Here is a 13,907-nt window from a genome sequence, read left to right as displayed (position 1 = left end):
GACATTCTGTGTCTACCTTTCATTGACATGGTTTGCTATAAGTCGTAAGTGAAGCCAAAATTTGGAACCCAGGAGTCCAGGCTCCTCGTCCCCTGGCATAGCTCCGGATTACTTGCTGCTAATGGCAGATGGGTATTCATCAAGAGAACCTAAAATGGCTTGCTCTAAAAATAGTGATGCAAAGACTGCAGCAGAGCTAGAGAGAAAGGATACTGAGTCCATGCTGCTTCGGGTGCCTTAGGAGAGTGAGTGTCCTGCAACGGTACAAGAGGTGAGCTCAGTGAACAAATAGGCTACGTCTGCACTATGGGCTCTGCCGGAAGAGGCAATGCAAATGAAGTGCGGATTAGCATTTTTCTCATGCTTCATTTGCATAATCTCTTCCGATTCGTTTTTGCGTACGAGGTTCTTGCACAAAAACAAGCCGTGTGGAGGTTTCCTTTTTGTGCAAAACCTCCCCTTTGCGCAAGGTCCTTATGCTTTAAAAAAAAGAAGGCGGCGACATAAACTGTTGCCGAGCGGCATGAATCTTCACCCCTTTCCATTTGGGCAGATGTTGGTGTGTGAACAAACATGGCCACACAGTGGTTCGCGTAGATGGAGATTTTCAAGGAATCCAAAGGGAGTTGTGTTGTTTGAAAAATGTCCCCCCCACCCTCCCAAAATCGTGCTATTGTGAAAACGTGTTAAGCAGGCACGTGTTAAGCGAGGAATTACTGTATAGGAAGTGGCGGGAGCAGCGGCGGATTTAGGGCAGGGCGAGTGGGGCGGCTGCTCCGAGCCCCGCACTTTCCGAGGCCCCGCGCATGCGCCGTGGCACCACGGCACATGTGCCATGTCAGGGGGGGGTCCCCGCGAAATTTCGCTACCCGGGGCCCTGCGGCACTCTCATCCGCCCCTGGGCAGGAGGCAGGCGCTGTGGTCTGCTCAGCTCATGTTCCCTCTGCAAACAGGGACAGCAAGGGGCCCCTTCAGTGCCAGCTGGGTCCAGCTTCTGAGCTGTGTCCCAGGACTGAGACCAGCAACACTATTCCCTCCCAGCAGCCAGGAGGTGGTACCAGAACTCGCTCGCTACCGGCAGGAGGCCGGAATTAGCTACAAAAGGCTCTGTGTTCTCCAATCCTGCCCTGAATCATCTTTGTATGCATCTGCTGCATCCAAGGAGGTGACGGTGTTGAAGGATCTGAAATAACCTGGACCCTTTCAGAGGCTAATGCGTGTGCCGGTTGCTTAAACAACAGCACGTCGTGCCTGTCAGCTGTGGCCAGGAGGGTTCGGTTCTGCCCTAGCAGCCGTCGTTCGAGTTGACAGCAGCGATGCCTGTGATCTCCTGGATTGAAGTGGGCTGCAGCAGGAGACGAGTAGAAAAACATCTTCTGTTTAGCTTCCCATCTTGCCTTGCCTCGGTGGTCCCGTTACACGCCGGAGATCTGCTTTGCAATGGCCATGGATTGCAGCGCAGAGAGGGAGCCTGGCAAGAGCAATGCATCTGGGATAGTATTGCAGTATCTTCGTGTCCCCGTGCAAACCCAGAAGGCAAAAGAGGGAGAATCAGTTGTTTGGAACCCTAAAATGATGAGACAGCTGCTTGAAATAGCAGCCGAGGCTGCTGCCAGGCTCTGCCTCTTATGTTTATATAAGCTTCCTTGACCTCATTTGTTCCCATGCTGTTTACATGCACACAAAACATACGTTAGCACCCCCACGGGGGCATCGTGTTTGCCCTCCCCCCACTGGCGGTAGGCCAGCAGATGCATCCAAGAGGGTATAATCTTGCACCAGCCATGTGTCCTGGGTGTGCTTACTGCCTCTGGGTGCTGCAAGGACATCTCCTTTGTGTTAGCCCAGTCACTGCACCTCCATACAGCCTGAGCACATGGCCTCACGTGCACAGAGCTGTCCATGGCAGGGCCCTCGGTGAGGATGGAACTGAGGGCAGACTAGTCAATGGTGCAGCAGTTTTGTTTTCCCAGTTCCAGGACGGGCACTTGATTAAAAAATGCAACATTCCTGTGCAGTCTTGGGCTCGGACTGACTTCCAGTGGGTACGTCTCCACTGCAGTAAGATACCTATGGCACAGCCATGGCTGGCCTGGGTCAACTGACATGGGCTTGCGCCGTTTGGGAGTCGGGCCTGCAAATCACAGTGTGTAGTCTAGACCCTGCAGGGGCAAGGGTTGGGGTGAAATCTCGGAGCCAGGCTCCAGCCAGAGCCCAAACATCTGCTCCGTTATTTTGAGTTCAAGTCGGTTGATCCGGGTGCGGTGGGGATTTGGATTGCAGTGTAGACGTGCTCTCTGTGTCTCGGATCCCCAGCGCTGCACTGCAGCGCCTCACAGAGGTGCCGTGATTAAAGATGCCAGATGCTCAGATGCTACTGGGGCCGGGCCATGTAATTGTCTTTGCCAGAGCGCCACCTTGGCCTTTGGATCAGCTCGGCTATTTTTTTGTTTTGGGGTTTTAAACTCCTAATGTAAGTTAAAGCTCTTGGCTGGAGCAGGGAGAAGCTCAAGGCCTTATGCATTTTGTACGGCCAGGGCGCTGGTTCTGCACACACTGTATGCAAGGCGGTCCCCCGCTGACTTCAGTGGAGCCACGTACCGAGATCCAGCTGTGCAGGAGGGTCGGTTCCTGGGTTTGTGTTTGGTTCTGTTTTTTCGAGGCCAGGTTTTGAGCCGCTTGCGGCCTGTGACTGCGTCTTACCTGCACGTTGCATTACCAGGAATGAGCCTGATTCAGGTTGTGCAAGTGGCTCTTTCATAGACTTTCCCAGGGCGTGAACAAAACCAAATTCCTGGGGTGTGCAGGCCTGTAATTTACGCAGCAGGGAGCTAGAATACTTGGGCTGATATTTTTCAAAGCTGCCAGTGGAAATGAGAGGCCATTTCATTAAAATGCCTGGGCTGACCCACAGCTGGGGAACAAACACCTCCGGGGGTTGAGGACTGTCAAAAGTCAGCACCTTCCATTTCCAACACAAGGCACATTGCATTGATTCACCTTCTCCGTCATAAACACGGAGCAGTCCTCCCTGGTGCTTGTGTCTCCCTCTGCAGAGACAAGTTGCTCACCTCCTTGTAATGAGACGCTTTCGCGCTTGGAAATATCTTCATTGCCCTTGTCAGAAATGAACGTGAGCAGGAACAGAGAAACCTGTGAGGGGAAACCGGGTCTGGACCGATTTCATTAAAATCCTTCTGTCTAGCTTCTGCTTTATTAAGTCTCGCTCAAGCCGCAAGAATTGCTGTTGGCTGCTTCTGTGCTGGATGATTGGCAATCATTTGTCTGATTGAGTGTATCGCCAATAGCAGCTTGCAGGCAAGAGTTTTGGCTGGGTGGCTGTTTACATAGCACCAGCCGTATGCTGGAGTCTTCTCAAAATTTTGCACTTGATGTAACTAGCTCTATATGCCCTCTCACACGCAAATCATGTACATCAGTGTAGACATGCACTAGCACAAAACAGGGCTTTTTCCAATGTAACTTGGGCTCTGATTTAGGAAAGCACTTAAGTCCATGGGGGCTAACACCCAGGCTGGGGGTGTGTCTAGACTATAGGGTTTTGTCGACAAAAGTGGACTTTTGTCGACAAAACTATACCTGCGTCTACACTAACGCTGAGCTCTGTCGACAGAACGCGGCAGTTTTGTCGACGGTGGTAAACCTCATTCTCTGAGGAATAACGCCTTTTTTCGACAGAGTTATGTCGAAAAAAGATGCTATTGCACCCACACTGTGCTTTTTCAAAAGAGAGCATCTAGACTCTGTCGAAAAAGCGGCTTGCTTTATTGACAGATCTGGTTGTAGTCTAGACGCTAAATTTCGACAGAGGCTTTGTCGACAGTATCTGTCAACATAGCCTGTAGTCTAGATGTACCCTAAATGTTTTACTGCAGCAGCCCAGTTAGAGTGAAATCCATCAATCCTTAAAAAAATAAAAATAAATTGGCACCAAAGACCTGATTTCAGAGGTGCCAAGCCAAAACATCTTGATTTCAGTGAGAGCTGCAGATGGTCAGTTCGTTTGGAAGTGAAGTAATAGGTACAGGGACTGGTCTTGCTCCTTTGCTCTGATCTTTAATTTCTTTTGATTTCAGAGGGCTCTGAATCACACCTTTATTGTGCCGTGGTGTTGAGTGTGAGTAAGTGCTTGGGAATCAAGAACTCAGACTGAACAGAAACTATTAAGTCTCTGTCTACCATGTCTTCCATTTCTCTTAGTTCAGACAATGAAACGAACAGCACAGCTGGTGGAAAGTAAATGGGGGTTTAGGAGTCTTTGTTTTAATAATCAAAAGCGTTGTTAATTTTCAAAGTGTGAAATAGTTTTGTCTTCCATTTCCCCATCTCACTCTTTGTCTCTCCTGTGTAGATGGTAAACTCTTAAGGCAGAAGTGTGTTTCACTGTGTATTTGTACAGCACCTTGCGTAAGGGGGCTGTCCTCTCTACTGATCTCAGCTACTGTAATACAAAGAATAATGTGAGCCGGGTTGCATCCTATGTAATACGAACAAGGATCTAACTCTGCTTTGTTTAAATACATAACTAACTTGCTGATTTGTGTGTGTGTGTGTGTATGTGGGGGAGGGGGGAGAGTAAGTGGCAAGTGCATAGTCTCATAGTCTGTGGATTAATTTCATGCATGTCAGTATTTTTAATCATACAGCTAATAGTTGTTTTTCCTTTACCCTGAGAGACTTCAGAGCCATAGAGTTGTGTGCAGCCTTGGAGGTTAATGCTAGTTCTGGCATAGAGAAGCATAGCTTATACCCTCCAAGAGGGAGTAATTAGCAACTTACTGACAGTCTAGCAGAATGGTGATGTAAATTCTAGCCTGCAGAAGCTGGGGGTGTTCAGTTGATGGCCCTGCTTGATAGATATGGAGACTTTTGAGGAACTGATCATTAAATGATTGTATTTTTTCAGTAGGTTTAATTCGAAGGTGTGGGATCCCTTAAAGATAACGAGATACCTGCTACTCCAGTCATTACATAATCATATGTTTCGGCTTTATTTTCCTGCAAAGCTATGCAATCAGGCTGGTTTGCTGTCATTTTACTCTGCTGTTGTAATCCCCAGTCAACAAAGGAGCTTCCCCTCATGCATTAGAATTCTTTATACTTCCCAAAATCTGGTGTCTATATAAAGGGTTTGATTTCTGATTTAATTTACTCTGGTGTAAACCAGGAGTAACTTCTCTGAAGCTGGTGGAGTCGGGTTGGTGTGACTGCTGGATCAGAATGAGACCTAAATTGTGTATGAGACCTATGTTGTGTATGACACACATCTGTGTGGGTGCTCTAAGGTCTGTCCTAGGCACTTACTGCCATAGTATCAGCACTGCTCTCACTCTTTAATGTATTTATCCACAAAGCACCCTGTGAGGCAGGGCAGCACCATTTGCCCCATTTTACAGGTGAGGAACTGAGACAGAGAGGCTAAGTGACTTGCCCAAGGCCATGCAGAGAGTATGTGGCAGAACTGGGTCTCCTGACCACCAGAGCATCCCCTCTCTCTAACATTTATAAATATACAGATTTCTTTGCCCTCTTACTTCTGTTTTACATTTGCAGTGAGCAAAGTCCTGCTAGAAGTAGGTGAACAATTCCTATGGGAAGCTTATTCTGCAAGTGTAGCCTTTTCCCTAAACCGTTCATGAATTTTTCTGAAGCCACAACCTTTATATATCTCTTTGCTATTCAAAACTGAACTGGCTGATACAAGAGACTTGACAGCTCAGCATCCACGGGATCTTGAACTGCAAAAGAAAAGGAGAAGCATTTCTGGAGAGACTGAACTGCTCTGTAGTTGTGATTTCATAACCCGGGGGTGGGTGGGTGTGTGTGTTCCAGGACCCCACATGTGATCTTACTTGGTACATAGTCACTTTGAGAGACTTTCTGCAATGGTGCCTTTTTGCACTTTGAGCTTCTTGCCTTCCTGACTTCTTCTAGACAAACTATCTCCCGTATCCCCCATACACAGAATACAGTCATCCTCATCCCCTTGCCGGCATTCGACTTTATTTCAACATAGACTGATTTAAATCGAAGTGGATTTAAATAATTGATTTTACTCCTGTTTTAAACCAGCAAACAGGAAACCTTGATTTAAATAATTAATTTTAATCTTGTATTTTTTAGTTATTTTAACAAAGAATGTTTGATTGCCACTGGTTAGTAACCATTTATACATGTAGATTTGCATGCAAATATATCCTTGGCACTAAAATTGGTGCAGCTTTCTGTTAATTAGGAGGATATACCATGTCTAAATGCACATTCATTTAAGCCGGTGTGTTGCTTAACTTACATTTATTCAGATTCTTAATTTTCAGTTTTTTTATTAGAAATGGGTGATGTATTTTTTAACTAGATTTTTTTCATTTGTAGGTGTTTTTTTTTTTTACACTAGCTTTAATTGCATTGAAATTCAATTCAAAATGCACACATTTTCAAATTATTTCATTTAACTAAAACTACTTTGAATGTCCTGGATATGTTAGGAAAAGAAGTTTTATAAAAGTGTCTCAAACTTGTTTTGCATTTCAAACTGATTTATTAAACAAAGAAAATACCTGTAATTTGTAAATTGAATTGATTGTTTTGGGCCACTGTGTCCTTTGGGATTTTAGAACTAGTAAATCTCATCCTCTCAGACCTCATTTTTATTCAGATATCAGAAAAGGAAAACAAGCTTTCCTGCTTGTTGAACTCACCGTTGGTTTCTTAGCTTTGAATGAACTAGTCATTGAATTGAACTAGTTATATTAACTGAAATGGAGAAAATATTCTCTGACAGGAAAGCCCTGTCAAAAGGTGGTTTAGCACTTCAGCACACTCTGGTTCGCGGTGCTTAGCTAGTGCTTTCTTGTAGCTCAGTGGTTTGACTTCCTCTGAAACTTGGCGGCCAACCTGTATTGTTTAATATTGGGTTTATAGTTCATGTAAATGCGATGAAGAGATCGTAATTTAAGTTTAGACAATACCATAAGGTGCCATCAGTTGGAATTCTACTACCTCTCTGTGAGGGGGTTCACTCACCACCGCAGCACCCCCTGCAATTAGCTCCTTCGGCTGGCGGGGTACCTTCCCTCAGGTGGTGGTTCCCCTCTTTCCTCCAGGCCGTGGCATCCTCTTCAATACACGGCCCTCCGGCAGTGCCCAAGTCAGTCTCTGAGCCCCCCTTCCAGGGGTGGTTGTTTTTTCATCGGGCCGTTCATCAGGCTCTGCAGTCTGGAGGTTTGCTTGGCCAGAGCTCCCCTAGCCCTGCCTTGCCTCCCCAGCCCTGCCCTAGCTCCAGGGAGCCTCCTACTCCCCCAGCAGCCAGGTTCTCACTGCTCTTCCTGGGAGCAGCTGCCCATGCTCTTATATAGCTCCCAGCTGGGCCCTAATCAACTAATGCAGCCTCAGCTGGGGCTAAACTCCCAGGCCCTGCTCCAGGCTGGGGTTTGCCCTTAAAGGGCCAGTGCAGGACGAACGCCCTGTCACACACTCTTTTAAAAAAGTGTTTAAAATACTATTGATGTAAATAAAAGCTACTGAGCCTTATTGGTAACTTGCATAATAATATCAGGAGGGAAATCTGAGCCTACATGATCTCCACCTTCTGAACTGCTCCTCTTGCTCTGTCTCTCTTTTCCCTCTAGCCCAGGGGTTCTCAAATGTCCACAACCCGAGGACCCCGTTTTGATTTCAAATTGTCGGGGGACCCATTTCCCTGCCCCTTCACCGAGGCCCTGCTCCCTTTGTCACTTTTGCCGGGCTGGGGCAAAGGGTTGGCATGCGGGAAGAGGGGGAAGGAATCCGGGTTGGGGCTCTGGGTTTGGAGTAGGGATGAAGGGTGCAGGTGGGGACTCTGGACTAGGGCAGAGGGTTGGGGTGTGGGGATGGTGCAAAGGCAGTTTGCGTGTGTGGGTAGGTGCTTCCTGGCTGGGCAGCACACAAAGCCCTCCCCGCCGGCCGGAACTCAGAGAAACACATGTCCCCTGCAGCCAGCTGCTTGGAGTAGTCTGCAGGAGCGTGGAACCAGGACAGGTCAGCCTGCCTTAGCCCCAGGCTGCAGGCCCCAGGAATCACTTGGGGCGGGGGAGGGAGGAGTTGATCGACGCGGCCCGTGGACCCCTTGGAGTTCCCTTGCAGACCCCGCTTTGAGAAAAGCTGCTCTGTCCACAGCTGTCTGGATTTGTTCACCTTCAGAGACTATTGCATGACCCTCGAGGGGAATTTATTTATCTTATTTTTTTTTGCAGCGTGGTGGTTCTTCCGGGGAGTGGCTGCTTGGTTTGTTTCTTTTTCACTGCATTCATTGTCGTTTCCTGAGGCACGGGGGCTATCAAGAGAGGAGTGAAAACTCGTTGGAATATTGTGTTTTAAACCTAAATAAGTAACCGTTCTGCTGACGGGAAGGCCCCAGCCGGAACGGCAGAACACAGGGTGTGCTCAGAGCCGGGGAGGTGCTGGGTGTAGCCATGTCCGATGACTCCTCTCTGGGCAGATCTTAACCGGGCAGCTGCACACAAGATTCTAATACCTGTCAACAAAAGACCCAGCATCTGCAGTGTTGATGTGCCTGCCTTCGCTTTCTTTTCCCTTCCTCCCCTGGTAAATACATCTGGCCTCCTTTTAACCTGTCTCCGCTGCCGCAGCTGTTCTTTAAGCCAAACCGCGCCGGCGTCTCAGCACCGTCCATGCGTAATAGAAATACACAGAGAGCGTTTCGTCTCTCCTTTTTGGGAACCTACACTTGATCGACAAGCTCCCTCTTGGGACGCCCTGCGCAGAAGTGTTAATAAATTCACATTAGCACGTTATGTGTAAATCCCAGCTCCTGCTGCCATTGAGCTAGGCGGATGGTGGTCTCTCATGGGAAGCTACTTTCCAGCAGTGGGTTTCTCCTTTTAGTGGGAGAGAGACTAACTTTCCTCTTTCAGCCAGCATCCAGCGTTAGGTCTCAATGCTGCTGTTTCCCTGCAGTGCCAGATCATACCTTGCTTTGTTTGGTCTCATGTAGTAGCCTAAGCCGTAGCGGTTCCCATCACGCACCTTCTTAGGCTCTTCTGCCGTGTGATGGCGCTCGCCTCCCTGGAAGTTTCACTGAGATTTTAAACGGGCTAATTGCATGTGGTCGGCTTTCTCCCGAGGGACGTTCTTCGGTTTCCAGTTTGCTGCACTTTGTTCCTTCCTTTGCAGAGCTTGAAAGCCGTGAACCAGTTCAAGGTGAAAGTTGACCAAGAGAAAGTCATTAAGTGCTTGGAGCTGTTGAACTTCCTCATCAAAACTGCCAACCAGCAGGTGAGCCCAGACTTTGGCTGAATGTACAGACCCTTCCAGATTTAGGCTATCATACCCTCTGTAAGGGGCTTACAGCTTCAGTCCTGTCTGCGTCTTGATTTTCCACAGGGTGCAATGAGCTTTTAACCACCTGGCTCCCACAGAAGACAGTGCAGCCCCATGTCTCTATCCCTGTGTAGGGTTTAGAAAATGAGTTCGTGGATGAATCTGATGATAGAAAAATCCCATGAAGTCCACAACAATTACAAGAATGCCTAGCTCTTGTAGAAGGCCCTTTGAACTGGCCCGGCTTGACCAAGTCACTTCCCTTTTTCCTGCACCTCAGTTTCCCCATCTGTATAATGGGAATAATGACGCTGCCCTGCTTTGCACTGTGCCTGGAGAGATCTGGGTGGTGGTAATATTATATGAAGGGGCAGAGCAGAGAGCAGGATTCTCCTGGTTTGGACTCAGAGGTAAAACTGCATTGACATAGTGCCGGGGAGCCGCAGTGTGACACTGGCAGGATTCAGAGGGCGTTATTTTGACAAACAGCATTTGCAGAATTTGTAAGTTATGTTGGGCTGACTCCCCCGCCCCCCAGGAGTAACAAGGCCTCTTACAAAAGTTCTTCCCAACTGTTCCTTCCTCCTGCACGCAGTCCTGCGGTTGCTGCGGGGGCATCCTGGGAGGGCTCTGGGTTGTGCTGCAGGCCCGTGTATGTCCGTCTTCCTTTGCTACCGTTCCTGCAGAAGCTGAGTGTGGAGCTGGCGGAGCTGAGCCGGGTGCTGCAAGCGCTGAGCCAGCAGGAGGGGTTCGGGAAATCCGGCCGCCTCAGCAATCTCTACTGGAACGTCATGAATCTGCTGGGGTTTGCGTACGTACCCTCTGCTCGGCGGCGTCCCCCGGCGTGTGCCTCGGGCTCTCCGCGCCCTCGGGCTGCGAATGGTTCTCGCCCTGGAGGGGTGAGGCTTTCCGGTTACGTTTAACCGGTGGGGGTGTGGGCAGGGGGCTGCTCTCGCCCAGCAGGGTTGGCTGCAGGTGCGGGCTGCTTCAGCCCAGCAGTGCCCCCCCCCCCCCCCATCGGTTACCTGGTTAAGCAGAAAGTTGAACCGGTTCACTAACGAACTGGGATTTGACATCCTGCTGTGCTGCTCTGGCCTCTCAGACTGGGGAGATGGGAACAAACAGGCCGGTGCCGTGGTCATGTAGGATAAGGGTGCACGGCCCGGGGAGTCACAGCGCCGGGCTGGCCGCCATTTTGTTTTCCTGGCTCAGCGCCTGACATGCACACAGCGGGGGTGGGGGGAGTGGCAGGGGAGTGGACTGGTGCTTGAATTTTTTTTTTTTTTTTTTGGGAGGGGGCTCGACCAAATTCTGCCGGCCCTGGGGATCGCAAATTAAAAAAGGTTGAGCACCACTGGTGTCGGAGACTGGATGCCAGCCTGAGCGGAGCGGGCGGCGCTGGGAGGCGATTGGCCATCGTGAGGGACCTCGCTGGGCCAAGTGCGGCGTGTACCGGTGCCTCGTCGGCCCGGGGGCAGGGATAGCGAGCCTGCCCTGATCTTCGAGCCCCTTCCGTCCGCTCTCCAGACGCTTCACGTGGCGGGGTGGGGCAGGCCAGCTGCCAGCTGGAACCAGGCTGCAGGCCAGGGGCGGTGGTGGAATATCCGGGGAGGGGCGGTTTGCCCTCCCCGTGTGCCCAGGAGGGGCTACTGCCGGGGCAGGCCTGGATGAGGAGAGCAGAGGTGCCCAGCGAATGGGGATTTCCTACACTCCCGCGGCCAGGCAAGCGTCAGTGGCGTCAGAAACGACTTGTGGTGTTGTGCGCCCCGGTGTCCGGCTGCCCAACTGAAAACACCAGTGGGGTGCTCAGGCCCTTCAGGTGCCTCATGTGAGAGTCTCAAGGTCACTGGCCACAAGCGACCAGTGCAGGAGAAGAGCAGGCCTAGCGCGGGCCCAGCCTGTTGAGCCTCCCCTCTCCCCTTTCCTTCCGTGAGCTCTTACCCCTGTGAGTCTCTGCAACCCTCAGCATGGCTCTCAGGCCCCTTGGGACTCCGGGCAGGGGCTGAACGTGTCTCTGAGCCCTCAAACCGAGCCGTTCCGTTGGGCTGGGTTTAACTTCCGCCCCAGGGCAGAAAGAGAGTCTGTGTTCCTGGGCATCTGCCGTGTTCGCAGGCTCCCAGGCAAATCAAACTCTGCCACTCCCGGGGAGTTCTTGTGCAGGCAGTAGGAGAGGTGGGCCCAGCCTCGGGCGGCTTCCAGCCTCGATGACGATCCCTCCCTCGCGGTAAGATGACCCGTAGGGGAGGGACTTGTGGAGGGCACCTGACTCCCTTGGCTCTGTGCAGTTGGGGGGTAGGGGCTTGACCCAAAGCCCGTCGAAGCGATTAGGATAAATCCCGAAGAACGTGTCGTCCTGCTCCTGCCGCTGTGCGAGAGCGGGTGACACACTCCGGTGAGGAGCTGGGCCCGGCACACGCCCCGCTGTTAGGTGTTCCCGGCTGTGGAACAGGTGGAGTCCTGGGACTGTCTCTAGGGCGCTGACCGTAGCTGACCTGCTCCGTTCGCTTGCCAGGTTCTGCTTCCCGGGCGTCTCTCTTTCCGGCCCTGGCCAGAGCGGGCAGGCTGCAGCGCGGGCCCCCTTCCTGCCTGGCGCACGCCGTGATCTGTGTGTGCTTGGTTGGCAGGCGCCCCAAAAGGGAGAAGGCGGAGCCCCAACCTGAGCACGCCCCTGGGGCGGAGCCTCTCAAGCGGAAGAAGAAAGGCTTCCTGCCCGCCAGCAAGAAACGCAAGAACCGCAAAAAGGCTCCGGTGGAGCCCCCGGAGGGCGGGGCGGAGAGCGGCAAGGAGGCAGGTGCCGCGGGTGGGGAGGCTGCAGCGCACAACAGCAGGAAGAGGAAAGGAGCCGCAGGGAAGGCAGGCGGCGAGAGCCCGTGGCCAAAGAAGGCCAAGGGGAGTCCTGGCAAAGAGACTCCGGGGAAGCAGGGCAAAGCCAGAAGGAAGAAGAAGAAAGCAAAGCAAACGCCAGCTCCAACGGCGTGAGCTCTGTGGACTCAGACCTGCCCGGGAATTTTAAGAGCTTATCTCTATTTTTGCACCATCCCATAGTTTTAATAAACCCCCCTGGTGCCCACCCCACGACCTGCCCGTCTGATTCAGGCTGGGGTGGGGGAGGGGAACGACTGAGCCTGCAGTACGGGAGCTGATCGCCACATCCCTGCCTTCGGCCTCCCACTTTCTGTGCTGTGACCCAGATGCAGCCGTGGGGCCCGTCCTCCTTCCTGCCAGCTTGCCTCACAGGAGCTGATTGCTCCCTGGCCAGGCCCTGCTGGGGTCTGCAGGCCCGAAATGGTCCCTGTGGTAGTTCTGGGCGGCATGTCTCTCTGCCGGGCCCCTGCCCATAGCCACCCGCCTCTCCCCCAGCCGAGGACACCAGGGCTTGGTGCCCCTTGGCTCTCTGGGGCCAGGCGGGGCTCAGGCACAGACCCACGCACCTGGCGTCTGTCCCCACAAGTCAGGGGTCCTGGTCCTTGTCAGCACGAGGGGCAGGTGCTTGTGCCGGTGTTGCTTCCCGGCGGAGTCATCTGGGCTGAGCTGGCTGCCTGCTGCCAAAGGGGGCTCTTGTGCTGGGGCGGCGGCGGCCTCTGGTCGGCCCTGGCAGGCTGGCGTCCTCCCGTCTGGCCCGTCCTGTGCCGGCGGCACTTCCCCGGGAGGGTTCGTGTCGGGTCGGGCGCCGGTTCCCAGGGGCTGGGAGGTGGGTTGCAGCCTCTGAACCGTCTTGCCGCGGGGGGGGTTGGGGTTCTTGCCGCGGGGGGGGGGGGGGGGGTTGGGGTTCCTGCCGCGGGGGGGGGGGGGGGGTTGGGGTTCCTGCCCAACTTAAAACAAAAATTCACTTTTCTCCAAATGTCAGTTGTGTTGACGTACCCCCCAGACTTCTCCTGAGTACCCCTAAGGTCCTCGTACCACTGGTGGAGAAACACTGCCCTATATTACAACTTGTACTCAAGGGCTTCAATGCCCTTGAGAAATCCCGGTTAGAAAGAGGTCTCCAGACCTTTCTTGTGGCAGCGGGGACTTGCGGAGGTGAGGGTGGTGAGCAGAGCTACGGATGGTGACAGGTCTAATCCTCGCCTTTCCTTAAAGCATTTCTTTAAGTGTCTCTCTGTGAGAGTGGCTGTCAAGACATGAGATTCTGAGTTCTTCCTACACGAAGGCTCTGAGCTAGGGGATAAGGGAGGCTGGATTCACTTTCAAGTTGTGATGAGGTTGGGGCCTGTTGTGCTAGTGTAACACACACCTAGTGGGTGTGGTTCACTGTCCCGTGTGGTGGCACTTAGACCACTTACAGCAAGAGCTAAGAATGAGGGCGCTCTACTGCCTAAGCTACAAACCAGCTGGCTTTATAGCTCAAGCTTTGTGGCTCCCATACTGAGCTCCCGAAGTTCCAGGTTCAAATCCACCTGCAGGCAGATATACTAGCTGCTGTTCGGGTGTAGTCACCACAACGCAGGAGTGCTGCCCTCCATGAAGGGGGTGTGAGTTACAGGTGTCCAGCACATCTTCAGGCCAGGGTTAACTTAGTAAATTGAGCTGGAGTCTGCTTGTCCTGCTGCAAAAGCCCTCAAGAAATG

At 52.1% G+C, this 13,907-nt stretch overlaps 1 protein-coding gene across 1 annotated transcript in view; it reads left to right on the top strand.

Annotated features, from left to right (window-relative positions):
• The window catches only part of MYBBP1A (MYB binding protein 1a), an 80,031-nt gene extending 67,621 nt beyond the window's left edge, over positions 1-12,410 (top strand). Inside the window, exons 25-27 of the mRNA XM_075904314.2 lie at positions 9,193-9,294; positions 10,026-10,150; positions 11,964-12,410. Of these exons, the coding sequence (XP_075760429.2) occupies positions 9,193-9,294; positions 10,026-10,150; positions 11,964-12,318 (582 nt within the window). The 3' untranslated portion in view covers positions 12,319-12,410. The remainder of the gene's footprint in view (positions 1-9,192; positions 9,295-10,025; positions 10,151-11,963) is intronic.
• The last annotated feature ends 1,497 nt before the right edge of the window (positions 12,411-13,907 follow it).

The sequence above is a fragment of the Pelodiscus sinensis genome, chromosome 21 (assembly GCF_052426305.1).
Source record: "Pelodiscus sinensis isolate ZL-2025 chromosome 21, ASM5242630v1, whole genome shotgun sequence".
Lineage (NCBI taxonomy): Eukaryota > Metazoa > Chordata > Testudines > Trionychidae > Pelodiscus > Pelodiscus sinensis.
Note: the sequence above shows the minus strand (reverse complement) of the source record. Positions and strands in the feature narration are given on the sequence as shown.